Consider the following 27,650-nt stretch of genomic DNA (forward strand, 5'->3'; position numbering starts at 1 on the left):
TACAATTATTAAACAATTCTCATAAGTTGTTTTCATCTTTAAAAAAGTATTTGATGCCTGCTGTAACACAAAAGCCAACAAAAAGAAATTGGCTAGGTCGGTTCAGAACTGAAGTATAAACGCGTACGCTACCCGAGATATAAAGATACCGACGCTATATGATCATGCTCCTTGGAATTCATGTCGATGGTCCTCCGTCCACCTGTGATGTCATTGCAGGAGTGGGCGTGAAGGGGCATGACCATGAGGCGTAACTTTGTCGGAAGCGGCATTGAAATTGGAGGGTTAGTGAAAGTTAAACTGAGGAGCCTCTTTAACAGGCGCTCTACTGTCTTTGGGGACTTTCGTGGAAAAGCGAATTTACAAGCGTCATCTATTGTCACATCGTGCATTTTCAAACTAGGATCCACAGAATTTCAGGACGATTTTGGAGAGGGGAAAACTTATCAAGGCAAGTTAAAACAAGGGAATCACTGCGATAAAAAAAAAAATATAGAATTGTGTTCTAAGAAAGTGATCGTATCAGCTCATTTCAGGTCAGTAAAAATGCTTTTCAATAAGTTTTAAGGTTTTATGGAGATTATGGCTTTTATAAAGAAAACCACACTAGTCACATAATTTTGGGATATTCCTGATGGTACGGTTTAAGGGAGTGTGGAGTTGACTCTGTTTTTATGAATTAGGCTAACTTTTAAAAACCCATGTATTGACTGTAAGATAAAACGAAATACTGTCTTTGTCTCACCATATTGCTGGTCCACTACAAAGGTACAGCCTATTACATGGCCTAAGTTAACGTGGTGTATTACATTTTTGTATAATTTTTTATTAATCAATAAGATGAATATGCAAGCAGATTCAAAGGGTAGTTAGTTAGTAATCTGACCAGACATTTTGACCTTTGAACCTGATCCACTGATCCTGCATTATTTTTCAACATGGAAGGGTCATTTAAAATTATGGTTAAGACCCGCTTGGCAACCATTCTTGAACCCTAAAATCTATACAAATGTTTTACAAATCACCATTATCAAAAGGCGTGATTGACATCATTCTCAAACCTGTATGAGCACTTTTGTGGTTGTGGTAAATTCCCTTTATAGCATAATAGGTCTATATCTGTTTGGTTGCATAAATGGCTAAAATGGGGAAAATATATCTCAACTTTGAGTTCCTCTGACCAAATTGGTTTTCGCTTAGACCCAAAGGTAGTTAGAGTTTCCTGGATACATCCCTTTGTTGATAGACTGTTGCTAGGAGGCAGTTCTCAGGTCATGGGGTGATCTTTGACTTGTCTCCGTACCTCAAGGAAAACGAAAAACATCTGTGACACTGAACAACAGCTTACTGTGGGGATCACATGCCCAGCTGCCCTTCTAAATCTAGTCTGGGTGCAAGCATGTCTAAAATGCCAGCGAGCAGACAGTATTTGGCTAGATTATTCGACACGTTCTTGACCTTGGTACAATGCATTATTGTCACATCTTCTGCAGTTTATAGATGTAATCAGTGGTGTGGTTTGACTGGGTCCTCTTGCTGTGTTTGAAAATCCTAAGCCTCTGGACTCAGTCCCAGCTCTTGCTCTCGGTTTTGTAATGTGTGTTTTGTAACTTGTGCAACGACCGCTGCCACGTTCTCAATGAGGAGCGAGGAGATGCAGGGGAGACGGAGAGTCATCCTCTCCACCCGACTCAATGTTCTCATGTGGCTGATATGAAAGCCAGAACAGGCCACTAATACACGCTTCAGTGAATCTAGAGAAGTACTGCTATACCGTAGAAGGACACATACCATCTGATTGAAGCTGCTCAGCGCACGTCAGACTACGTTCATCTTGTAAAATGAAATAATAGAATCACCACTTTTCCTGAGTGTGTAGTGAGGATCAGAGATATGTTCGACTTGCAGCGTGAACATTCTAAAGGTTCTAAGGGACATGTTGGAGCAGAGGTGACTGAGATAGCCATTATTTTGCTAAATGAATGTGTCATTACATTGTACCCATAAACAACTTAAGTGTGCTTATAACCCCTTGAATTCAGGGTTTTGTGTAACTTTGGAAGTTTGTTATTCCAGTAAACAAATAAAAAAAGACAATTTGTGCAGAAACGCTGTCTAATGAGTTTTAATGGTTTTGGACTTCATAAACCTAACAAAAAAAATGGTCTTCCCATAAAAACCCTGAAGAAGGAACCCTGCAAGTAGCAGAGGAATTTTAATAAGTAGACTTCTCTCTTCCTGATGTGTGCTCTCCAGGAGATACAGCCAGCTGTCCTCTAAGCTGCCCCATCATGCAAACCTCCTGGTTGCTACCCTGCTGCCTAGCCGCTCTACTTGGCCTGCTAGCTCCCTGCCTCGGCCAGTATGAGCACCTTGGCTACCCGCTTGGCTACCCAGACCCGGAACAGGAGCTGTACTCTGCCCCAGAGCTGCCCCCTGACACGCCCAGAATCCAGCTCCGTCTGGCAGGGGACAAACGCAAGCACAACGAGGGACGCGTGGAGGTGTTTTACGATGGCGAGTGGGGCACGGTCTGTGATGACGACTTCTCCATCCACGCTGCCCAGGTGGTGTGTCGAGAGATGGGTTACCTGGAAGCCATTTCCTGGTCCCCATCCTCCAAATATGGAAAAGGAGAGGGTAAGATGGATTGTCTATTAAATCACAATTCATAATGCATGTGCCATATACTAAATTGGCTGACTTGTTCCCTCAGCCTGATTCAAAATCTTTAAAATGTTTGGAGTTATTATCATTTATGATCTGGAAATTGTTACGATTTATATTCTTAGGTGCAATTTTGCAATGACTGACAAGGTGTTTAAGATGAATTATCTAAGCTCCAACTCATTCCCCTCAACAAGTTGTTCAGAAGAAGTAGTTGTAGCGTATTCAGATGCAGTAGAGATGTCGTGGTCAGGGTCAGTTGTAGGTGGGGTTGTTATGGTAAGTTGGGGATGGGTTTGTTGTGGTCAGAGTCAATAGTGGTTGGGGTTGTTGTGGTTGGTGTTCATTGTTGGTAGGGTGGTAGTGGTGAGGGTCAGTTGGGGGTGGGGTTTAAGTGGGGAGTGTTAATTGGGGGTGGAGTTTTAGTAGTTAGGGTCGGTTATGGATGGGGTTATAGTGGTTAGGATTAATTGTGTGTGGGATTTTAGTTAAGGTTTATTGTGCCACCTGCTAATCGTCTGATCCTTGGTCTTCCAGGACTTGTGATTTTCTGCATGTCTCAGGTGGGGACTTCTCCAAATGGAGTTTCAGATGTTTCCACATTGTGCTGAGAACTTCTCTTTGTTCCAGGGCGCATTTGGTTTGACAATGTCCACTGCTCTGGGAAAGAGAAGACCCTGGCTCTCTGTTCATCCAATGGGATAGGAGTATCCGACTGCAAGCACACAGAGGATGTGGGCGTGGTCTGCAGTGACAAAAGGATTCCGGGATTTAAGTTCATCAACACCTTGACTAACAATGTGGAGGTAAACTTGATTCCCCTCTTTTAACGGTACACCCTTGCTTTTGAGTTGGGATTTCAGTTTGTTGTGATTGTCAACTGATATTTTGACTCTACAGACAGTCAAAGCATTTAGGTCTTTATTGTGAACACCTCACCAGATAAGCCCTGCGGTCTCTATTATGCGTTATGCAGGCATATTGACATTCCATTAACAATCATTCTCGTAGTCTAATAATAATCAGTGTTGGGGGTAACGCGTTATGTAGCTAATATAACGCGTTACATAATATTATTACTTAACTGAGTAACAACGTAATAAATCTCGTTACTGTTTGACATTGAGTAATATTATTACAGTTACTTATTTAAGTAACTTGCGTTACTTGTCCAAGTTACTGCATGAATTCAACAAAGGACTTAAATAGCCTTATAGTCCACAGAGAAACGAAGCTGGAAGCTAGCAAAAAATCAATTTTAAATCATAAGACAGATGGCGACCCGTTTCCACAACTCGCTACTAAAAGTAATAGTAAAAGCAGAGTGCAAATTATACAATGACAATCGGGGGGTCAACTTCTTCTCCAGGGCATTAAGTAAAATTCACGATTACAAGTAAGAACGATATATAAATTTATCGACCCCCCCGACCTGTTGTTTTGACCTCTTTTAGGGGGGTCCAAGTCTTAATGAGGTAATTCCCACACTGAGTAAAAGTAATTTAATAAGTAATAATATTACTTTGTACAGAAAGTAATAATGTAACTTTATCACACTACTCTTACTGAACAATAAGTAATAACTAATATATTACTTTTTTGAGTAACTTCCCCCAACACTGCTCATAATTATACCACCGTTTCTTATCTTAGAGATTATAATGAAAACATGTATTTGTATTAGAAGCAGCTGTTTAAAGACTGCCAGTGTACCCCTCCAGGCACTGTGTGCTGAACCACTTGTGTGTCCAACCACACAAAATGTCCAAATAGCCTGCAGTTGAAGTCTGCCAGTGAGAGTGAGGCTAACTGGGAGCTGTGAGGCGTCACTCTCATAACTCAGTTCCCTCGCTGGGTTCTTTAAGGCTTCAGTGAGCACCACATAGTGGGCCATCCAATCAGCCTGGGGGCAGCAGCCACCACTTGCAGCATGTTATCTTACTGCTCTCTGCAGACCTCATGTCCACATTCCAGTGCTATGAGGGAGCTGTTGGACAGGGATTTCTAGGAGAGGTTTTGCTCAGGTGAAATAGTACGTTTTCCAAAGGCCTCTCAAAACATGTCACGGCAAAGTTAAAAGCTGATAAGAGGTTGACGGCTTTTGACTCCTTGGATCAGGGTGACTTTGGTTAATATATCCTAGCCTAGCTGAACGTGTATTAAAACTTCACCCATTTTTCTCAGAACATACCTTAGAAAGTACTCAGTGTGGGGGTCTAGTATCCAAATGGCAGCTAGTTATGTGCAATGGCGATGGAAATGATGCCTCCATCCCACTTCCTCTAGTGAGGTTAGAAAAAGACAAAAGGTGGAGATTCCAGTCCTCCAGAGAGCTCCAGAGGTCTAGACGTCTGGAGGCAGCTTCTCTCGTGTCTCCAGCTGGGACACTTACTGAGAAAAACTCAACTTTTCCATCTTCTAACAGGGGACATGTGGGCTCCACTGAAGTACTGTAAAACACAGCCAGACACGTGCGCACACACACACACGTGCACACACGCAGCCCTCTACTGCAGACCCCGCTTTATCATCTGGAAGTGGTACAGGGGTTAGTCACCGTGGCAGATCTTGGCGGTTGTGTGTGTGTGTGTGGGGGGGGGGCGGTGTGGGGGTGGCTATGACGACAGACTGGTGTGGTTTCTGTGGAGGACAACAAGGATAGCACCTGGGTACTCGATGAGGGGTAGGGGATTAGGTCATTCAACATTTGCTCCATTTTTAGAGCCCCTCTTGCCCTTTCACAGTTTGGTACGTACACATGGCGATGACTTTAGAACTATACCTGGCCAGTCAACCCAAATGTTAGAGTTGGGAGTTAAGAGAGAGGTGCAACTCGAAGCTTGCACTCACGTGTCATCGACCTTTGGTTTCGGAGGCTATTTTGAACACATTCCTCTGGGATGGGAATGTCTTTGTCCTCTTGGCAACTCAAATGGAGATATTGCATTTTTACGTTTTGTACACACCACCCAGATTTCTACTCTAAATTGGATTAGCGCTATGAGAGTGATATGAGGGTTAAATATAACTGGTAACATGAGCGTTAAATACAGGTTGAGTATAACTGGAACATAATCCTTCTTTGTGTTTGAACTGAACAAGTTGTTTCTTTGTGGTCGGTGGAGTTTATGGGTTTGTATGGTTTCCAGCTCACCCAGCTGGACAGTCAACAGGAGAGAAAGACAACAAGCTGTCTCTAGTCATATCTTATATAAGGCATGTCTGAGCCTTGGGCAATATGTTTTCATGTATTTTTACTACGCTGTCATTGGCTGAGAGTGAGCGTGTCCTCCTATAACCTTTTAGCTTGTTGGCTAACTAGAGAGAGCCCAAAAGTGAATTTCTATATTTTTTGTAGAGGTCTGACTAGTGGTCAAGCACATTCATGACATTCCACTTTAAACCAAACTCAACATGGAAAATTCCTCAGTGTTTATGAAATGTTTTCTGGCAACACGTACAGGTCAACCTTCTCACGTGTGCATCAATGCAGGATCTGTATTCATGTTCATGTGCGCTGATGCTTTGAAGTTTCTGAATAACTTTCTCAGATGTATGCCTGTCAACATTTCATCAAAAGAAACACTCTTTGGGCTGAAGTTGAATTTGGGTTGTGGAAAATCCATACTGGAATTAACATTAGAATCCATATTAGCCATGAAGGAGGATTTATATTAGTATTTTGAATGGATAAACAAGATAGAACACATAGTACAACTCACAAGCCTCAGAGGAAACTTTGTTCTTCTCTGACATTTCTCAGATTTATCTCCATTATCTCTCTCACAGATGTCATGCCTTGACAGGTAAAAGGTGAGCTATTGTAGGTCTCTCTGTCTGTCCCACTCCCTTATCTCTCTGTACACTCTCTTCCACTTTCTCTTATGTATACCACCCTGGTAGGTCCCTCCTCCCTGGTAGGTCCCTCCTCCCTGGTAGGTCCCTCCTCCCTGGTAGGTCCCTACACATCCATAACATCATAACATTGCGTCTTGAACCTCGACCCTTTTGCTCATACACCCATAGTAGTTTGTCCAAACCAGAGACGTGCATACTGTTGGATGGCAACCATAGCTCTGCTGTTGTTCCTTTGTAATGAATGATAGTTCAGTCAGTGTGATACATATTTCACTGAGCAGATCATCAGAATAGGACAGGGCCATGGGACATACTAAATATGTTTCTGGCATCCTAAATAGTATGTAGTTAGGGGATTGCGATGTAGGGGCCGTTTCACCTTAACGTAGTTCACAAATGTGACAGGTGCTGGCATTTTGGGTTGCATATGGTTGGAGAATATAAGAAAGTGGTAAATCTAACAACATATAAATTCTATATATTTTTCATCCCAGCACAAATGGCCAAATGGTCAAAACACCAAAAAATGACCATACTAGAGCATACATTTGAGCCATCAAGTAAATGAAGCAAATGTGGTTACTGGTGTTGAATTTGTACATACATTTTTCAGCCACCCTGGGTCAGACCCTCTGTGTTGCCATGCTGTTGCTACTTGCCATGGCAACCTGATTGGTTTTCGCTTTGAAAAGGCCCATGTCATTTGGTCAGGGTTTTTAATTGGACTAAACTATTTCATTAACTTCTCACACAACTGATAGATTGTGAGGCGAAGCAGCAGTTCACTCCCCAGGGCACAGCCTTCCCAACTGAACTCACACAGACTTGCTCATACATGGCTTGCTATTGAGATGGAAGAGCTGTACAAGAAACAATTGTATCATTTCGCTTCGAGTTACCTCAAGTGTAGCAACTTGTGTAGTTCACGTCTGTTTTGAATTGGTCGACCAAGGTTGTCTTTATTTCTTTTAAAGGAGCTAGGACAAGTAACACAGTGACACTGAACGCTTGTCATGCTCTGCCTCTCTATAAACACTATTTCAGGAAAGAGATAATCATCAATTTGTGTTGTGGGCTTGCAGGATAAACAGCAGCCAAACGAGGCTGGTCAGGACCAGAACACATGTTCTTGGAGCACAAGGCGTGGTAACCAGGGAACAAAGATGTCAAAAACAATTCCCAACAAATTTACAGCACAAAGTAACTACTCACAAACCAATGTATTAGAAAAACGTATTTGCAGTGTGAAAACCTCTCTGTCACTCATTTTTCCAGGTGTCAGGAGCATTTCTGGTCAGAATGCTGTTCCATTTTTATATTGGAACCATGTTGCAGGCTTTGTTTTGCAGGCTAAGACACATGATAGGTTTGTGGTCTGGATGAGATTTGAGTTCACCCCTTGGCCTGAGATTATGAAATGGGCCGCAGTCTCAGAGGTGAACACACACACATACACACAACCTCTAGTTTGTTATGAGACCGTTTTACACAGCATAAAACAGCAGTTGTGAAACCTTGTGGCATAAAACAAAGAAATAATTAGATAGATCTTCTTTAATGATTCTGTTGAGGTCTGTATGAATTAGTTAGCTCTAAATCATAATGACAAGACACTAGAAAATGACAGGTTAAGGCCATGGCAGGGATATCTTGTTCAAATATACATTTTACCCTGTACTGTTGAGAAGGATACTCAGTTTCGTTTGAGTCCAAGTTAACACATTGAAAACAAAATCATCATCTGCTTCTAATAAGCCGAGTGAACATTGCTGTGTACCAAGAGTTTACAAGAGTCAGAATACATTGAATAAACCATGGTTCACCATAACTAAATTCATGGTTCGAGTATCAGGGAGAACATATAGGTGAAGCTCTTCTAGAAGAGATAAACTAAACGAAGACTACATTGGGAGTCCATCCTCTTTTGTTGGGTATTTCGCATGGAAGTTGGAAGTTGCAAAAGCACTGCACCACACTCCAATTCAAGACTGTTTTCACTACGACGCAAATGATATCAACGTCTGCAGCTTGGAATAAAGCGCACCATATTATGACGGTAGCCACACAGCTGATTAACCATGACTGCAGTGCTGTTCCACGGTGTCCACCATAGGAAGTAATGGGTTTACCACGGTACCAATGAATCCTGTCGGGGAGGCCTCAGTGTCTCAGTCGAGACAGTGGGGGCTTGATTTCTCCCTCACTCAACCTTTCCAGAGCGAGGCATCATCATCCCACTAATGACTTTTCCGTCCGCTTCTACCTTCCTCCCGGGCAGCCAAGACCCCCCCTCTCCGCTACGCCCCCTCCCCAGGCCACCCCCGAGCCTCTCCGCCATCTCCCTAGTCTGGCCACCCCGCCTCCACCCCCTGTGCAGTCCCTCCCACTGCCCTCTCCGCCCCCTCCCCAGGCCTTCCCTCCTCCTCCGCCACCTACTTAGGCCGTTTCCCTCCCCCCCCCGCCACCGCCCCCACCCTCCCCAGGGTGCACACCAAACAAGCCACATGTGTTAGACAAATCTCTCTGTGTTTCTGGTTTTCTGCTCCAACCGTCATATTCCAACCAACCTCAAAAGGCCTGTGTATTCCTGAGATGAAAACACCAAACAGGAAAGAAAACGCTGGAGGAGTTACGAACCTGTAGCTGAGAGGGAGGGCAGGAGTGCGACAAGCAGTGAAACAACTTTGAGCTTTCATGATGCACATACAAACAAATGATGGGAAAAATCTTCAATATGTTGGTGTCTGGCTTCTGCAAGTGCAGGGGAAAGACACATTGAACTCTACTCATAAACACTCTTGAAGGTTTTTGGCAGTAGTATTGTTTGTCTTGTCCTCAGTCTGCCTGGAAAAGATAGTCATACACAAACATGTATTGTCACTGTAATTGAAACTTTAAGGCATTTAGTGGGTTTGTTATGGGAGATTATTGAGTTGATCTTTATATCCAGTGGAGTATTGGTTAACTGTCTGAAATGTTTAATTGAGGTTTAAGGCAATATTGTCAGCTGTGGCCAGTTATTAAGTTGTGCGAAAAAGTATTCAGTAAAGTATTATTACTTCAAGCAAGTATTTAGAAAGTTCTGCTGGATTATTGGTTTTCGTCAATTTCTACAAACATGACACACCTTACAGTTTTTGAGACTTATTTGATTCTAAGTGTATGTCTGCTATCAGTCAGCACATTCACATTCATCTTCATGCCCTGCAATTCGAACACACACATCCTTTTTTATCTTAAATATTCAGAATCCCTTCTCAGATCAACTGGTTTCTGTGGTTGCCTATGGGGAATCATAGTCAAGGACACCCTCTTTTGTTGCTGTGCTGTGATCTGTCCGTTCCTTTTGCCATTTTAGGAGAACAAATCTTTTCTTTTTTTTATTGGCTAGGGTGTTGTGCTTTTACTTCCGACATAGACTAGAGTCAATGATTACACTTCTTACCCAGTCCATCTGCTGAGCATAGCTCACCCACCCCTCCACCTCCAGTCCAACAGCCAGTCAGTCCCTCTCCAGTCATGCCGGGGTCTGTCAGATAGCACAGGAATGTAGGGTTGTTCCACCGAGAGAGAACCTGTTTATTTAAATCCCCGGAAGAATCACAGCAGACGTTTTCTAACTCTTCATGGACACTGACCAACAGAAGAGGGCGTATTTCACTACAGGATTGATCTCATCTTGCTGGGTCAGGTTTGGAGAAGAGATAAGATCTGGAAATATACCCTAAGATATCTGCACAGATTCTCCCCCCTCCACAAAGGAAGTACAGCACCTATGGACTTTTCTAAAGTGCTACCTTTGCACTTTTTCCTTCCTACCAGAACTTTTCCATGGGACACCCACTGTAGTAAAACATGTTGTCTTTGTTGCCATGGTCACCCTTTTATGCTCGCTGTTCAACAACCAGGCAGTTGTGGCACAGATGGCTGTGCCGTTGGGATGAAAAAGGTGATGGGTTGTAAAAGTGTTTGAGTAGTTAGAGAAGTTTTACCAGCAATACACACAAAGTATCTCCTTCGGGGTTGGAGTGAAAGGGGGTTTGGGATAGTAGTGTGTGTTGTGTGTGTGTGTGCGCACGTGTGTGTGGGGGAATGTGTGAATGTGGGTCGGTATTTTTTGCTGAGATTAAGAATCAGTAACCAGAATTCATAACTGTCCACCATGACATTTCATATAGTGCCCGGTTGGCGTGTTCATTGAGCCACAGACTCACACACAGACAGAGATGGCTGTCTTTAGACAGTGCCCGTTGGTGCTAAACGTGTGCATATTTATTTTGCGATAACCATGGCTCCATGGCTTAGTGCAGCTCAACATGGCGCCGAATGTGTTCATGTTTTCATATTTACAGTCTTAGTCGCAAAACCCGATTTGAAGCGGGATTTGACCCTGTCATCTCTTGGCCCACAGTCAAACAGTCTAACAGGAATGCATGTGTTTCTGGACAGAGTCTGAACATCCAGGTGGAGGACGTGCGCATCCGCGCCATTCTGTCCTCCTACCGGAAGCGCGTGCCCGTGACGGAGGGCTACGTGGAGGTGAAGGACGGGGGGAAATGGAAGCAGATCTGCGATGCCGACTGGACCCAGCTCAACAGCAGAGTCATCTGTGGCATGTTTGGTTTCCCTGGGGAGAGGAAGTACAACGCCAGAGTCTACAAGTGAGTATGGGAGGGAAGGAAATGGTCCGAATATTCTGTTTGTTTGTTTGTTTATTTATTTAAAGAAACAGGGACAGCGTACAATAAACATTCACCTCAAGAGGAGAGATGCATAGTACCAGGTTTTAGCTCAAGAGCTCATTTTCACCCGTAGTCCCTGGGCAGGCTGATCTGAACTAAAATGCATAATACATCATACATACATGAATAGTGACATTTACATTGAACAAATAAATAATATAAAAAGGTCATATTCACACATTTCATATACTCAAACTATTAAACTGCAAACTTGTTGTTTTTCTTCTTCGCACTGTACATTTACGTTGAAATGCTTTTCTCCTATAGTTCTCAATTGTAGTATTATGCTTGCTTCATGAAATGGAACTTTTCGTTGACTGGAGGTTCCTCAGTTCCAAAGAATCTTGGAAAGAACCTCCGATGTGTTTGTCGTAGTACCTCTGGTAGAGATGTCTCATCGGATGATATGTGTGTATGTAAATCACATTGATTCTCGCTTGGCTCGGTCACATCAAGCCATGGACTAAGCCTGAGGAAAAGAGAGCAATTCACCACGCATAGTTAGTTAGTCCTCCCTGGGTGAGATAGACAAGCCCATATCATATTTCAGCCCGGATCTATTCTGTGGAGATTTAGATACATGAAGCCTCATTGACTCTTGAACGTACTAAAGGTTGTCAACTCCCAAATGTGTATGAAATTTAAACCAAGTGGCTGGTTACATATCCACGATGAGTACAGTCCAGATGTTATATTCAGTCCACCAAGGGCTTTGATCATTTAGATTTGATCTTTTATCTGAGGATAACATAGATCTTTACCTATGGCCACTGCTTTTTTCGGTTGGAATTTGCAGCAGTGTATGGAACAGTAAAACTCTTTTGCACTGCCAGCTTTATGTTAGTACACTATCTTAAGATTCAAGCAGCCCCCTTCTTCAAGCCGCTCCCTTTGTATATAATATCCAAGATCGATTCACATTCCTTACAGTAGTCGTAATGGCATACTGGCTGCGGAGGGGATCTCAATCTTATTTACATGTGGAAACCTGTGCTGAATTAGCCAGCCGGCGGTTAATTAATCACTGCAAACCCCTTTGCAGTTCCTCCAGAGTTGAAATGAACCTTGAGTTGACTGTCGGTTTCCTCTGCTCGGGTAACCACAGAAGAGTCAGTCTCCTAAGTTTCCAGCTACGTGTCTGCCTGCACTCACTTGAAACCCCCGTAAAGCGTGCAGTCTCTGTTTTATAAGGCTGGTTTTGGACTTTGGCACGGCTCCTCTGTTCTAAGGCTTCTGGCTTCCTCTCTGCTCTGAGGCTTCTGTGTGCCCTGCAATTTAAACTCAGGTCAGACCCTGAAGTCTGTGTACAGGCATGTCAGTCAGGTGACTAGGGAGTCAGATGGCTGAGCGGTTAGGGAATCGGGCTATTAATCAGAAGGTTGGCGGTTCAATTTCCGGCCGTGCCAAATTATGTTGTGTCCTTAGGCAAGGCACTTCACCCTACTTGCCTCGGGGTAATGTCCCTGTACTTACCGTAAGTCACCCTGGATAAGAGCGTCTTTTAAATGACTAAATGTAAATGTGTCTATGTCACTTCAGTGTGCCATGTGTTTGATTTAGAAGGGGAGGATCCGTGCTTGGTGTAGCTTACGTAAGACCAGCACGTTTGCAAATGTAAAGATTCTACTTTTCATCTCTCTCTCTGTCAAACCTCCACTCATCCTACTGCAATAGCTTCCACTGGATAACATTCAGTTAGCAAGATTCTTAAACCTGGTCCTAAATGAAAAGCAAAGGGTTGCCCGTTTCTGTTAAATTGCTTTCATACACACATCAGATATGGGCTATTGTAACACCAGAGCCTTCTGCAGCTGGTAATTGACTGCTACGCTCGGCATCCCCGGAATATTAAGACAATCGTCTGCACCTGTGTCTCGTTTAGGGTTTTAGTATTTAAGTCTCTGTTTGTGTATTGTCCGGTGCAAAGTCTTTATCTTGTTTCTAGTTCAGGCCGAGCCTTGTTAAAATCTGTGTACTGTTCCTGACCTTGGCTACTTTTCATATTCTCCGTTTTGGATCACCTGTATTGCCCTGTCTACGCGTGTACAGATCTTTGCCTATCCGACCATTCTAATTAAATCTGCGCTCTGCGCTTGGACCCAATCCTGTCTGGTATTCCTTCCAGCTATAAAGACAGAACATGCTGTTCTCATGAGGATCATCAGAGAACACAGAGTGTTGTTATAAAAGTAGAGAGGAAGAGATTAACACCCCTGCAGGGACTTAAAGACGGCAATTATCTCATGTGGACCGGAAGAAAGCGAGCGCACATTTGTAACATGCTACCTCACTGACCTTGGTCGGGTTTCCCAGATTTGTTAAGAAGCTCTTGACGCTCAGAGCTTCTTAGAAGCATTCTAAGAACGCTCTAGAATGCTCTTAGAACGCTCCTAAGAAGCTCTTAGCGTTAAGAGCTTCTTAACGAATCTGGGAAACCCAGCACTTACCTGACCTTACCTCATGCCAGCTTGCTTTGCATTCTGAAATTCTTATCTGAAGTCTCATTATATATTTGGGATATACTGTACATTTAAAGTAGTTGACTCACCGTTGACACTGGGTACCAGTTTGTTGTTCAAATAAATAGTGAAGTATCTGTTCGAATGAAAAAAGAAAGTGGTCAGTAGAGCTACAGGCTTCCAAATGGAAAAATGTTGACATATTGTTGGCATCAGTATCCTCAAGTGGCCAGCAATGTTGTTTTTGAGAAACAGACTGAATTGGTTAGATGGACGTAAAATGAGGCTTGGCTACAGCTAATGCAGTTTTACAGCATTAAAACTGCTATAACTTTTGGCATATCACAGTGTACCTTATATTTGTGCCTTTGAATATGTTCAGAATCCCCTGTATTGTATACTGTACCATGCAACCAACCTTCACCACAAACAGCTGTAGCTAGCAGCCTTATCCGCCTCTGATGTCGTGTGTTGTTCACAGGATGTTCGCTCGCAGGAGGAAGCCCAACTACTGGGACTTCTCGGTGAACTGCACGGGGAACGAGGCCCACCTGTCTAGCTGCAAGCTGGGCCACGCCCAGCTGAAGAAGCCCAACGGCACGTGTGGAGGGAGCATGCCCGTGGTGGTGAGCTGTGTCCCGGGCCGAGCCTTCGCCCCAACCCCCATGACAGGCTTCAGGAAGGCTTTCAGACAGGAGGTAGGAACCACGGCCACGCAGAACCGTCTCCCTAAGCCTCTCTTGAGAAGGAGTCCCAGGGTGGGTTGCACAGGGTCCCGAAGAGTTAGAAGAGTTTAGAGGACATCTGGGGAACACATTGAAGATGCTTTGATATAACATTGAGATCCATGAGAGATGTTTTAGGAATACATGTAATTGAAGTACCACTAGCGTTCAGTCCCCAGCACGTTTGTCAGCCCAGATGTAGATAGATGCAGTGCGTGTTTGTTGTTGTATGATTCATCGCTGGAGGAGTGGGAGGGAGAGTGGATGGCAGCCCAGTGGAAACAGCTTGTGGGAACGATTGCGGACGGTCATGACGATGATCTCATCTTGTAGAAACTCCAGTGTGCTGATCCTCGTCACGTTCCACAGGGCAGCGTCGGGACTTGGGTTTAGTCACCCAGGGTGGCGTCCACATCACAAATTCTCTCCAAACATGCCTCATGCCTTCACGAGTAGAAAACTATTTATGACAGTTTTATGCGAGCATACCTCCCTAAGGGGAAAATCTGACTTTTTCCTATGATTATGAAGTCTAAAACATTGAATTGGTAAATGGAAACAACTTTCACTGTGGTGCCAGCATAGTGTGGGAACCCTAATACTCTCGTCCAGTTTCATGTTGGGATTCTGTTGTGTTGTCCATAAAGCACCACTTGCACTGCAAGCAATCCAGTCTGCATAATCTGCCTGTAATTAGTCATGGAAGTTATTTTGCTCATGTGCCCACTTGTAAAATGAAACCCTTCCTATTTGCCCAAACCTTTATGGTGAGTAGCAGTTAACTGCCAAGTGAGTATGGAGCCACCTAGTCTGAAACCTCCCTCACCGTCTTCTGCTAGGTCTGTAGGCAGGAAAGGGAAAACTGGTATGGAATATTAAACCAGCAGATCCTTGTCTCATCCTTGTTCCAGCTCATGTATAGCTCTGTGGTAGAGCATCTAACTATGCAGAGTTTGCGAGTTCAATTCCCCCCCCCTGTACTTCGCCCCAGATAAAAAGGTGGCTGCTAAATACAGGATACATAGGATTTGGTCTAATGGACCACAAAGGCATCCTCCTTGTTTCGTATTCTATATCCATCTGCATCTGTCTTCTTCGTTCCTGCAGCAACCATTGGTGCGTCTCCGTGGCGGGGCCATCGTGGGCGAGGGCCGGGTGGAGGTGCTGAAGAACGGTGAGTGGGGCACCATCTGCGACGACAGCTGGAGCCTCCTCTCTGCCACGGTGGTGTGTCGGGAGCTGGGCTTTGGGACTGCCAAGGAGGCCCTGTCTGGTGGCCGGCTGGGGCAAGGTAGGACGCCCGTCCCCTGACTCAGTGATATGACAGTTTTAAAGGTTGTCTTTTCAACTCACAGGCTGAAGGCGGCAGACTGCGGTTTGAGACCTACGTGTAAAGTAGTGTTCTGAATTCCTCGGCAGTGCGAGGCAGGCAATGTCAGGACCTAGGCAGTCCCAAAGGCCTTAGGCACTTTAGTGACTGCTTCATTACAAGCTCTGTAGGGAAGGAAAAATGGTTCCGTCTTGTAAGTGAAGAGTAATCAAAGGACGCACATCATCCAGAGTAGCAACACAAGCATTTCCCTTATTGAAGGGATATTAAATATGATGATGAATATGTTTGTAAATTTGTGAAAAAATATAAATAAAATACAATTTTTAAAACAAATTGAAGGAGAAAGAAACATGGCACGACAAAAGCATATTATTTGGATGTGCAGTACATCTGCTCACCAAATGTTGCTGGAGGTAAATCCCTCAGAGGTCTCCTAGGAGGTAATACTATCTCCCTTGTCTTCTCAGCCCACTTGCTCTGTCCTGGAAAGCATGAACTCAACAGACTGCTGGCCATAGATATTAGGACATTCCGATGGACCATGTCAACTTAGCCTTGGCGCTCCCCTTTCATAGCATTTGAGTCACCAAGACTCAAACAATATCCAGAGTCAATTCATAGCTCAAATGCTCCTCTGCTCCGAACTGGTAGAAAAACATGAACAATAATGCACCAAAATGAAGGCAAAACTAATGGATAACTAATGTTCTGCGAAGCTTGTTTTAGCCTGTGAGCATGTTTTTTATTGAGCAGTTCTCCCAGTGACAGCCTCCATTCCTACAAGATTTACAGCCTTGCGGAGGACCTTCCTCCCGGACCTTACCTGCAGGTTATTAAGGGGTTGTCAGGGAGGCTTTTAAAGCAAGTTAACAGTGATGGATCCCCTTGCGGAAATAACTGGAGGCTTCGACAGAACTCCCTTCTACTGAGACATTCTGAAGGAAGAGGGGCCTTGTAAAATGGGGCTCCCTATAACGTACACTTACAACAATTTGAACTGTAACAACTTACTATGGAGAGCAAAATAAGCACTTTCCACACTTATGGCACTTTGAACATTGGAGAGGCATGGAGCAGGAAGTCTGGGCCATCGTTTTGGGGAAGAAAAAAACATTAGGACCTGATTTACTATCAATGGGAGATCTCTCCCTGTAACTTTGTGTTCCGGGAAAAGAAGTGCTCGTCTCACCGAGAGATGAGAAGTACAACCATAAAGCATTAGGACGTCATCCAGGGCTGAAACGGAACAGACACATCTTGGCATGCATTGTTATCCAACTTGTCATCAATATTTACAGCTTTGGCTGATTCAGCCCTCAAAGAAAATTCCACAAATGTCACAGATTCAAAAGATTCTGTGGCTTTACGACTATGACGTCCCAGTATTCATGTATCTGGTCTGTGTGTGGGTCTGTGTGACCGTGTGTGTGTGTGTGTGTGGGGGTGACTGTGTGTGTATTTGTGTGCGTGTGTATCTATGTGTGTGTGTGTGTGTCTGGTGTGTGTTCTTCAGGGATGGGCCCGGTTCATATGAACGAGGTGGTGTGCTCGGGCTTTGAGAAGTCCATTACAGAATGTTTCTTCAACAAGGAGTCTCTGGGCTGCAGTCATGAAGAGGACGCAGCAGTCAGGTGTAATGTCCCCGCCATGGGCTTCCAGGAGAGGGTGAGGACCTTCTCCCCCTCCCCCACTCTTTCTCCTCCTCCTTTACCTTCTGCTCCGACTTCAGCTCCTTCTCCGCTTTCCCTACCTTCTCCGCCGTCCCCTTCTTCTCTCTGTCTACGCCTCTTTTTCCTCATCCACTTTCTCGTCCCACACAACACTTTTTTTCCTCCTCCGCCTTCTCCTACTCCACCTTTCTCCACCTTCTCCTCTGACTCCATCTCTGCCTCCGCCTTCACTTACTCCTCCTTGACCTCATTCACCTTCCTCTTCCTCTTCTTAACCATCTCCTCCTTCTCCACCTTGTCATTTGCCTCCTTCACCTTTTCCACCTTGCACTCCTTCTCCTTTCTCCACCTCCTCCTTCTCCACCTCTACCTCCTCCAACTTCTCCTTCTTCACGTTCTCCTTCTCATGCTCTGCCTTCATCTCCTGCACCGCATTCTCCCTCGCCTCCTTCTCCATCTCCTTCTCTTCCACCTTCTACCTTCTAAACCTTCACCTCCTTCTCCACCTTCTCAAGCATACTGTCACTCTCTCTGCCCTTAACAGGCCTCCTTGTAGAAATCATGTGAAATGATACTTTCTCTTAAACCTTCATCTTTGAATCAGCCAGTATTCCAGTTGCAGTCTCCCATTCACACTCGGAACAGCGTTTCCCAGAAGACCCGTCTGAACACGTCTGTCCCTTTTCCCTGCAGCTGCGTCTGGGCGGTGGGAGGAACCCGTTTGAGGGGCGCGTGGAGGTGCTGGTGGAGAGGAACGGCTCCCTGGTGTGGGGCACGGTCTGCAGCGAGGGCTGGGGCACCATGGAGGCCATGGTGGTGTGTCGCCAGCTGGGCCTGGGCTTCGCCAGTAACGCCTTCCAGGTGAGGGGGCTCGGACCGGGGGGATGGGAGGGAGGTTGTTCAGACGTTGCAGGGCTCACTGTACATCGGCTTAAACCATTCCCCAACAGCCGTCGGTGGAAGATGGCTTCCCACTGCCCTCTTCTGTTGCTCTTCCAGTTTCTTCCTCCTCTCTCCCCTCCACCCCTCTTCTTTCAGAATCCAACATTAAAAGCAGTGTGAACTCTGGACAAAAAAAAAGAGAAGACAATCCTCGGTTCATGTTTTACCCGTGTATACAATACATATTTTGTATTTTTCATGTTTCATGTTTTCGATCTAAGCAGCAGGGCCATATTCACTTTCACACAACGAGGAATTAAAGGAATGACTGCTGTGCTCATGGCTTCTTCCTCGCCTCTTTCTTCTTCCTCGTTTCTCTTCTCTCCCTTCGAGGGTCAAGTGCAATTTCAACACATCATTCATTTTTGCCCAACTGTAGAAGGGTGGATCTTTTGAATACTGAAGTATACTTCATATGTAGCCTATTGGGTGTAGCTTAATTTCAGCTTGTTGCAACTTCCTACCTGAGTTTAGTAGCATTACGGGAAGTCTCAGCTGTGAAAACATGGTGGTAAGATTGGGGCGCAGTTATGGCGTGGACGAGAGCAATTTGTACAGCTGTGACATTACATTTACATTTAGTCATTTAGCAGACGCTCTTATCCAGAGCGACTTACAGTAAGTACAGGGACATTCCCCCCGAAGCAAGTAGGGTGAAGTGCCTTGCCCAAGGACACAACGTCAGTTGGCACGGCCGGGAATCGATCTTGCAACCTTCAGATTACTAGCCCAATTCCCTCACCGTTCAGCCACCTGACTCTGCTTACGATTCGAAGAGTGTATACAAAGTACAGAATGGGGAATAGAGTGAAACTTGAAGTGGTGATTGGGTATTGGAATTGGGTATTGGAACAAACACCTTCAGGTGTTCAGTCTCAGTGAGAGAGCTACAGATGCTAGGAAGTGCCACTTGGGCCATGATTGACTGGGTTAGCTGTCTGCATTGATTGAGTGCCATTCTGACAGAGCTTGGGTTCAAAGCAACTCGGTCAGTGCTTAAGTGTTGATTGAAGGTGCCTCAAAGACGATGTGTTTTTCTGATGTTTATTTTGACTTTCTGCCAACGTCACACTCTCCTACACGAGATCTATGAGCTTTGGGGAGTGATGTCAGATGGGATGGAAGCTTTTTGTGTGGGTTGAAGTAATTGGCCTATTTCAGGAATAGAAGCTTCTGTTCTTGCACACAACTTTGCGTAACTTTTTGGGTTCAAACCTATTCAGAGTAGAAACCTCTCAGGTTTCTTTCTCCAACCTGGTTTTTACATCACTCTTGTATTTTTACAGAACTAAACCAGCAGTTTCCCTAATATTACCTACTTGAGGTATGAAATACTGTATGTGTCTGTATGTGTGGTTGCCAGGGGTGTTGCCCCCGCCCCCCCGGTAGTTACAGGCCCTTTCTAAACAGCAACACCTGGGAGGCATTAAGCAGAACAGACCCTCTTCAAGAAACGGAGTAGGCATTTGTAGGTTTAAGGGGAGTTTAAAGGGCTGTTTGATAACAGGAATAGTCTTGTGGGGGGGGGGGGGGTCACATTGACGACTTTGGAAAATGTCTGTTAACTGTGGAATGGAATGACGTCCTTGCAGAAGGGAGATTTAAGAGTGGAAATTGAAATGTAGGGATTTAGTGTTATTGTAGGCTGTCAAGTTCACCATCTCCCTGTGACAGTGAACTGCTGTCTGTCCTGGATAGCAAAATATTAGAAGTCTCAAAACCAAATATTTAGTATAAAGTCTTTTTTGTGATCATTTTCGTATTTCCAGTATACATATTCTTGTGACTTGAGTGGAAACTGAAACCAACCACTACAGATGTGATGTGCTTGATGGATAGTTTTAGACGCAAAGGTTATGTAATAGACATTACATAAAAAACGTTTTGGTAGGTTTGGTAGGTTATAGTGTTAATGAGCAGGGTGCGCTCTCTTGTGTTCAGTGCAGTGAACTGCCTGGCTTTCTCCTCTGCGACAGTCTGGCACATCAACACTGTCCTTTCACTCATCTTCTGACAATAAAACTGAGGCTATCCTAGAAAGAAACACGGAAGGTATAACTGTTTGTCTCTGTTTGTTTCGTGTCTGCCCAGGAGACATGGTACTGGTCAGGGGAGGTGAGCGCTGATGCTGTGGTGATGACGGGGGTGCGCTGCTCCGGTACGGAGATGTCCCTGTCCCACTGTCTGCACCACGGAGCACACCTGACCTGCCCCAGAGGAGGGGGCCGCAACGCTGCCGGGGTCTCCTGCTCTGAGAGTACGACCCGCCCTCCCCTCTCCCCTCCCTTTCCCCCTCTCCTCCTCCTCTCTCCCCTTCCCCTCTCCTCTCCCCCTCCCTCCCCTCTCCCCCTCCCTCCCCCCTCCCCTCTCCCCCTCCCTCCCCCCTCCCTCTCCCCTCTCCCCTCTCCCTCTCCCCTCTCCCCCTCCTCTCTCCCCTCCCCTCTCCCCTTCCCCTCTCACCCTCCCCTCTTCCATCTCACCCTTCCATCTGACCCTCCCCACTCACTCTCCCCCTCCCCTCTCACCCTCCCTCCCCCCCTCCCCTCTCCCCCTCCTCTCTCCCCTTCCCCTCTCACCCTCCCCTCTTCCATCTCACCCTTCCATCTGACCCTCCCCACTCACTCTCCCCCTCCCCTCTCCCCCTCCCTCCCCCCCTCCCCTCTCCCCCTCCTCTCTCCCCTCCCCTCTCCCCTTCCCCTCTCACCCTCCCCTCTTCCATCTCACCCTTCCATCTAACCCTCCCCACTCACTCTCCCCTCTCTCCCCTCCCCTCTCCCCCTCCTCTCTCCCCTCCCCTCTCCCCTCTCCTCCTTCCTCACCTCTCTCCTTTCATCTCTTGGCGACACAGCATCCATAACGGACTTTCTCCCTCCTGCCCCCTCCTGCCCCCCCCCCCCCCCCTCCCACCCCCCAGCTGCCCCAGACTTGGTGCTGAACCCCCAGGTGGTGGAGCAGACTACCTACATGGAGGACCGGCCCATGTTCATGCTGCAGTGTGCCTACGAGGAGAACTGCCTGGCCACCACCTCCACCGAGGTGCCGGCCAACTCCTACCGCCGACTCCTCCGCTTCTCCTCGCAGATCCACAACAACGGCCAGTCCGACTTCAGGCCCAAGGCTGGCCGCCACTCTTGGGTGTGGCACGATTGCCACAGGTGAGCGCAGAGTCCTGGAGTTTGAACTGGTTTAGAGGTGCTTGGAAGGCGAGACACAACAGTTAGCTTGTTTCCATGAACCTCCTCTCTGGGCGTTTCGATTTGTGACGCTGGATATCAATGTTCAACATGGGCGTATCTAGCCCTATTTTGGGGGGGCTAGAGCCCTATCTAGGGGCTTAGCCCCCCCAAAAGTGGAAACCTAGATTCACAACTGATGTTCAATATTATTCCGTAGTTACATAACTACTGTAAGTCGTAGTTCTAATAGTTTCACTCATAGTTCTACCCTGAAGGGAAAGGGCTTTTGTCCTAGAGTCAGCAGAAAGAAACAACTTTATGAACTCTCAAGAAAAATCCCTCTTCACTGCAATTTTCCATTCCATACGTTCTCTGCCTTGTAATTGACCATGGAGACTGGAGCGAAGAGAAGGCCTAGATTTTTGTGGTTGCACCATTGGACGAATGGTGCTGTGCTGGCAGCTTTGCACACTCAGCCGCTCAACACACATCAAACTGGGAGCAGTTCTCATCAGGGCCGAACCCTGGCATCATTTAGCCCAGCCCTCAATCATACAGGCCCATCTCCAGGAGACCTGCGGGTTTGCACTGCACCTTGAAGGGCTGAACATACACTATTTTGGGAGATGTGCTGTAATGTTTATTTTTTTTCTCTCTCTCTCTCTCTCTCTCTGTCTCAATGTCTCTCTCTCTCTCTCTGTCTAAATGTCTCTCTCTCTCTCTCTCTCTCTCTATGTCTCTCTCTCTCTCTCTCTCTCTCTCTCTGTCTCAATGTCTCTCTCTCTCTCTCTCTCTCTCTGTCTCAATGTCTCTCTCTCTATTCTGTCTCTCCTCGCTCTTCAGACATTACCACAGCATGGAGGTGTTTACTCACTATGATCTGCTCAGTCTCAACGGCACAAAAGTGGCAGAGGGGCACAAAGCCAGTTTCTGTCTGGAGGACTCGGAGTGCGACGAGGGTGAGCATAACTTGTATTTACAAAGCTGTAATAGGTAACATAACATGTATTTAAATATCAGATACACCGCCCCCGCTTCTCGTCTGAAGTTCCGTGCTTTCCTCCAGCTCGAGTTGGATTGACTTTTTTTTCACAAAATAAATCATGGAGAAAGTGCTGCCTTGCCCAAGGCGATTGGCAGGAACATGATTGCTGAATTGATTTGACATTCAACTGGCACTGAGTTGCCTGTTTTGCTAAACTATTACCTGTTATGTAAGCTCATTAGCTTGCACAACATGTTTATAGGGGGAAAAAACCCGTATTTTTTACTGACAAATCTTACCTATTGTACCTCTAAGTGTGTATTATAGCTTGAACTAAATAGAGCGCTTTATTTTCTCTTCAAACGTAACTGAATATGTATGACGGAGTATCAAGCAATTTCATCGTTTTTTTCCACAATCAGTCATCAGTTGATCAAACGGCTTTACTATGGGTTATAACCAGGTATCGAGAAGCGATACGAGTGTGCCAACTTCGGAGAGCAAGGGATCACGGTGGGATGCTGGGATACTTACAGACATGACATCGACTGCCAGTGGGTCGACATCACAGACATCAAGCCTGGGGACTACATCTTCCAGGTCACCTCCCTGGTTTCCCTAACATCAGTCTTTTTCTACATTTGTAGTTCTTCACTTTTTGGTCCTGCTGTGTTCTGCGAAGTTCTGATGTGTTTATCTTAGTGTTTGACAGTTTGGTTAGGACCCTAACTATTTCGCTGTCCCTTACAGGTGGTTATCAACCCCAACTATGAGGTGGCGGAGTCGGACTACACCAACAACGTCATGAAATGCAGATGTCGATACGACGGCCATCGCGTATGGATGTACAGTTGCCATAACGGTAGGTCACGATGCCAGAAGCTGGTGTGTGGTGTGTGCCATCCATGGCTACATGGGGCCTGGCTTATTCCTCTCCTCCCCTCCTGTCCAGGTGGATCATTAAGCACAGAGACGGAGGACACGTTCCCCGGCCTCCTAAACAACCAGGTGGTCCACAGGTAAATGACCTTGAAGACCACCGAGATCAGATGAACCACCAGCCATCAGCAGCACCCCCGAAGAGATCCAAGAGAAACGCAACCCCCCCCCCCCCAACCACTAAGACACTCCTCAGTGTCTGCCCCTGCAAGCAAGCCTGGGTGAACCCTTTCGTCTTCCACCAAGACTGCAGCAGCACCTATTGAACATGTCTAGAGGAGAAGCAGTCTCACCGCTCCCAGCCATCACCTCTGTCACTCGAGTCTCCCACGTGCGGTCGACTCCAGTACTAAAACAGCTTTGCAGCTTCAGATCTCAAGGTGAGATCGAGATCAAACTCGTTCTCTCTCTTCTCTCCCCCGTCCCCCCTCTCTCTATGTCTCCCCTCCCCCGCTACTTGGAGACCGTTTGTGAATTAGTGATGAGATTGTCTCTTGTGGTTCCCCACTGTCTTTGAGGATACATTCAGTGTATCCTTGAAGTGCAGTCATCAAAGGGAATCCTGCTGCACTATTCAGAACCACATTTCTAAGATCATTGTACTGAGTTTTGATAACTTTGCAGAATTGTTAGGACAGATATTTGGGAACTCTTATTATAATGACCCTATTAATAGCTTATTCAAGATGCTTAAGGATGCAGCAACTAATAGCTGATTCATGCAATTGTAGTTCTGAAGTGCTCTCAAATACATTTTTTTGTGTATGATTATTTCCTCTTTTTTCTTTTCTTTTTTGTCTTCTTTTAATCATAGAAAAATAACAACATTCTAGTGACAACGTACTGGTGAGGGAGACAAGTGTGGCGATCACACCATCATTAATGATTCTTTTTAAATCTTAGGTCAGACTCTTCATTGTTGTGGTTGACACATTTTCCTTAAGTTATTTTATGGTGTTTTCTCCTGTGCTAGTATCTGTGACCAAATTAGACCAAAGTGCCAGAGTAGTTCACTTTCATGTTCACTCAAGACTGGGACTGACAGTAAGAACTCGGAAGAAGAGTTGGGGTTACTCCTCCACACAGAGCACTCCTCACCACAACGAGTAAGGTAAAGGAAGAACTTCATTTAAAGTTGCCTCACTGCCTTACAGTGAAAGAAATAAAGCTATTCTTTTCTCCTCTGGATTACTTTCATTCCCAAATCATTTCTTATTTTCCAGCAAACATCTTATTAGTAACTTATTGTTGTGAAAGTCAGGGATTTTGATAGAACTTTGTTCTCTTTAGTTTTTACTTTCATATGTGTGTGAGATTATTTCATTGTATTTTTTTTTTTTAAATTGGTGCTACATAACTGCCCCCTCTGTTTTATGAGGGCTCAGTTACATTTTGACGGCTGAATGGCAAATGTTACATATTCTAGCAGTATACTTGAATGGAGTGTAAAACAAAAGATGTGCTTTTTGTTAACTATAATAAAGGTCTGAGTTATGAAGCAAACCACCCCTGGCTGTTGTAGTTCTCGGAAATATTGGAGTGAAGATGACCAGGGAACAGTCAACATCAAATGCCATCAATATATTTAACCCTTGTGTTCTCCTCGGGTCATTCTGACCCATTAGTCATTGTGACCCACCGTCGTTTGCGACAACTTTACCGCATACAAAAACAAAGTGAAGCATGTTCTTTTAACCGTTGGGCTGTCTCAGACCCCCCACATTGCGAAGGTTAAAATAAAATTATTTTTATTTGCTTTTGTATTGGGTAAAATTGGGTAAACACAACGATGGTTCGTTATGAACCTTTTGGTCATGTGACCCGAAGGCAGCACAAGGGTTAAAGAATCAGGGATCTCATCATGGTAAACCAAACTTTCCCTAAATACAGATTAACACACTGTAGTTCAGTTTTTTTACTGTTTATATTTGTTGACATCAACTGATTTAAAAAGGAAGCATGGATTTGTGATTCCAAACGTCCAAGGATTCATGGGAGTTTGATCGTTGGATGTATAATTGTTTCAGTATGTATCGACAGCCAATCCTGGATATCCAAAATAATGATTTCAATGAAACGATTACAAGAAGGAACAAATCAAAAGTAAGACAAGTGGTCTTTGACTGCCACCCTCTGGTCAATTAAACACATTACAGTTGTTTCCGGTTTTCTTTGTGTCCCATGTATTTCATTCTTGTAGTTTAAAGTAACTATTTTGGTTCTTCTCTATTTCACTTTCCATGATAAATCGACTGCCCTTGTCAAGTCATATGCTGAAGCAAGGATACATAGCTGTGGGTTAAATGCAGCTTGGGCAGCCAACCCAATCCAATTGAAAGTACAGTAGACATTCATGATTCATGATGATATATACAGTAGTCCATAAAGGAAGTGAATTACAGTAGTCGTAAATTGCGAGAAGGCTTCAGGCTTGAAGCTGTGAGATACGCCTAATGCCAAGCTTAGTTTGGCCCTAAGTTAAACCTAACTGCTTTGAAGGACAGGAGCAGAGTGGAGAAAGAGAAAGAAAAGGAGAGACAATGAGAGGCAAAGAGAGAGAAACATGGGTAGGGTTGGAATTAATCCAGGTTCTATTCCTCCGTGTTTGGACAGTCACTCGTGTTAATGTCAACAAACCTGCATTGCACACCAGAGTAAGACTAGCAGGGCCACGCTCGAGAGCTCTGTTGTTGTCGAGAGAGCTGCGAGGCTTGTCGAGCTAAGACAAATATGCAAGTCTCTGGCAGAAATGCCGCATTTGGGCCAAGTCATGCATGCCCTGGCTGTGAGGCGTGATTCATCCGTGAACATAAATTAGACCTATCAGCTTCGACACTCTCGCTTTTCACTCGCCCTGACTGATTAGATGTTTGGTACACAGCCTAGCCAAGTGTTTGTTCAGTCCCCTACCAAGACCACCCATCTGCTCGGTGCACTCCCTCCACTAGCCCATGTCTGCTTCTACTGACGGTGCATGAAGACACCTTGAGACGGAAACCAAACCAGAGGGGTCCACGCAGTCGTTACTCTCTCGACACACAAACACACGCAATCTCTCCTCGTGCGCATCGACGTGCACGGCTAAGGATCTGGCTTGCTTTGCGGAGTGAAGACAGAGACCACCGACTGGGCCGTGCCATCGAGGGAATGTCACGGGTAACTTGAGACGGAGTTCAGTCGGTAACGACAGACATTCGGTTGACTAGACACGCTCAGGGAAAATCTCCTGCTCTGCGGGGGAACAAAGAACGGCATTCATGTGATAAAAAGGTTAAGGGGAAAAGCAATATGTGTGAGGCTGGCTGAATAGCCCGGGCGCGGTGGAAAAAACTGGAGGGGATACGGTTCACCGGTCACTTTCTTTTGCTGTTCCTAGGAGAGCAGAAGGAACAGGTGATCAAGTCGCAGTCCTTCCCATCTGCTGGACAGACGGGGGCACTCAGCCAGGTGCCCTCCCTGGATATCCACTCCAACATGGCTTCCTGCTTAGGATATTCCTTAGCTGTGAGAAGTTTTCAGAGGATTTAGGCAGGCCTAGTCCTACGCTAATCATTCTTGTGGACAGGAGAAAATATTGCCTTGAAGTGAGAGCAGCTTCAGGAAAGTCCTGGTGTGAATCCAGACCCTCTGTTAGGTATTTCCCCTCTCTCAGAGCTGGCAACTCTCACGGTTTCGCCGTGTGACACACGCATTTCAACCATTTCTCACGCCACACCTTGTATATCTCACCTTGAAAAGGCAACGCCAAACAAGTAGCAAATCTAACGTTGTAAACATTAACGGAAGACGCGCAGATTAACGGAGCGAAGCAACATTGACGCGCAAACAGCCGTGTACACTCGCCCTGTCTCTTCCTCCACTCCATGGCGAGAGTTACACTGAGGGAGGGGGGGGGGGGGGGGGGGTGAAGCTCGCAAAAGCTCTCCCCTGGTACAAAATCTCACGTCAAGGTTTTTGAAAAAGTTGGCAGCCCTGCTCTCTAAATCAAGGTGGGAAGCTTTTACTAGAACTTCTCGTGTTCAAATTAGGTATGTGGCGATACGATTAACATGGGCGTACTAGCCATTATATGCAGAAATAGATTAGCAAGGAAATGGATCATAATTTCTGGAAATATGTGAGCCACCTTTTAAAAATACAATTCACAATCTGAA

General features: G+C 45.4%; 1 protein-coding gene and 1 long non-coding RNA gene across 6 annotated transcripts; one reads left to right on the top strand and one right to left on the bottom strand.

Annotated features, from left to right (window-relative positions):
• Positions 1-285: 285 nt before the first annotated feature.
• loxl2b (lysyl oxidase-like 2b) lies at positions 286-25,002 on the top strand. 4 transcript variants are annotated; one of them, XR_014750987.1, is made up of 16 exons: positions 286-451; positions 2,257-2,640; positions 3,298-3,473; positions 10,975-11,186; positions 14,208-14,424; positions 15,559-15,742; positions 17,298-17,449; positions 18,148-18,315; positions 20,488-20,653; positions 21,311-21,551; positions 22,416-22,531; positions 23,021-23,157; positions 23,308-23,419; positions 23,510-23,876; positions 24,311-24,342; positions 24,470-25,002. XR_014750987.1 is itself a non-coding variant. In XM_084694389.1 (14 exons), exons 2-14 carry the CDS (start codon positions 2,292-2,294, stop codon positions 23,578-23,580), a joined length of 2,301 nt encoding a protein of 766 aa, XP_084550515.1. In that variant the 5' UTR covers positions 286-536; positions 2,257-2,291; the 3' UTR covers positions 23,581-25,002. The 4 variants fall into 4 exon arrangements, 2 of the variants coding, with proteins under 2 accessions (XP_084550515.1, XP_084550514.1); XR_014750986.1 differs by having other exon boundaries at positions 24,311-25,002; XM_084694389.1 differs by having other exon boundaries at positions 286-536; positions 23,510-25,002.
• Positions 10,785-13,932, bottom strand: LOC146219540 (uncharacterized). Of its 2 annotated transcripts, none has more exons than XR_014750988.1 (3): positions 13,816-13,932; positions 11,282-11,736; positions 10,785-11,152 (listed from the first exon to the last, which is right to left on the bottom strand). It is a non-coding gene; the product is annotated as an uncharacterized LOC146219540 (long non-coding RNA). The 2 variants fall into 2 exon arrangements; XR_014750989.1 differs by lacking the exon at positions 13,816-13,932 and adding an exon at positions 12,420-12,616.
• Positions 25,003-27,650: the final 2,648 nt, after the last annotated feature.

This window comes from Hypomesus nipponensis, chromosome 28 (genome assembly GCF_054491055.1).
Source record: "Hypomesus nipponensis isolate SF chromosome 28, ASM5449105v1, whole genome shotgun sequence".
NCBI classification, from domain to species: Eukaryota; Metazoa; Chordata; class Actinopteri; order Osmeriformes; family Osmeridae; genus Hypomesus; species Hypomesus nipponensis.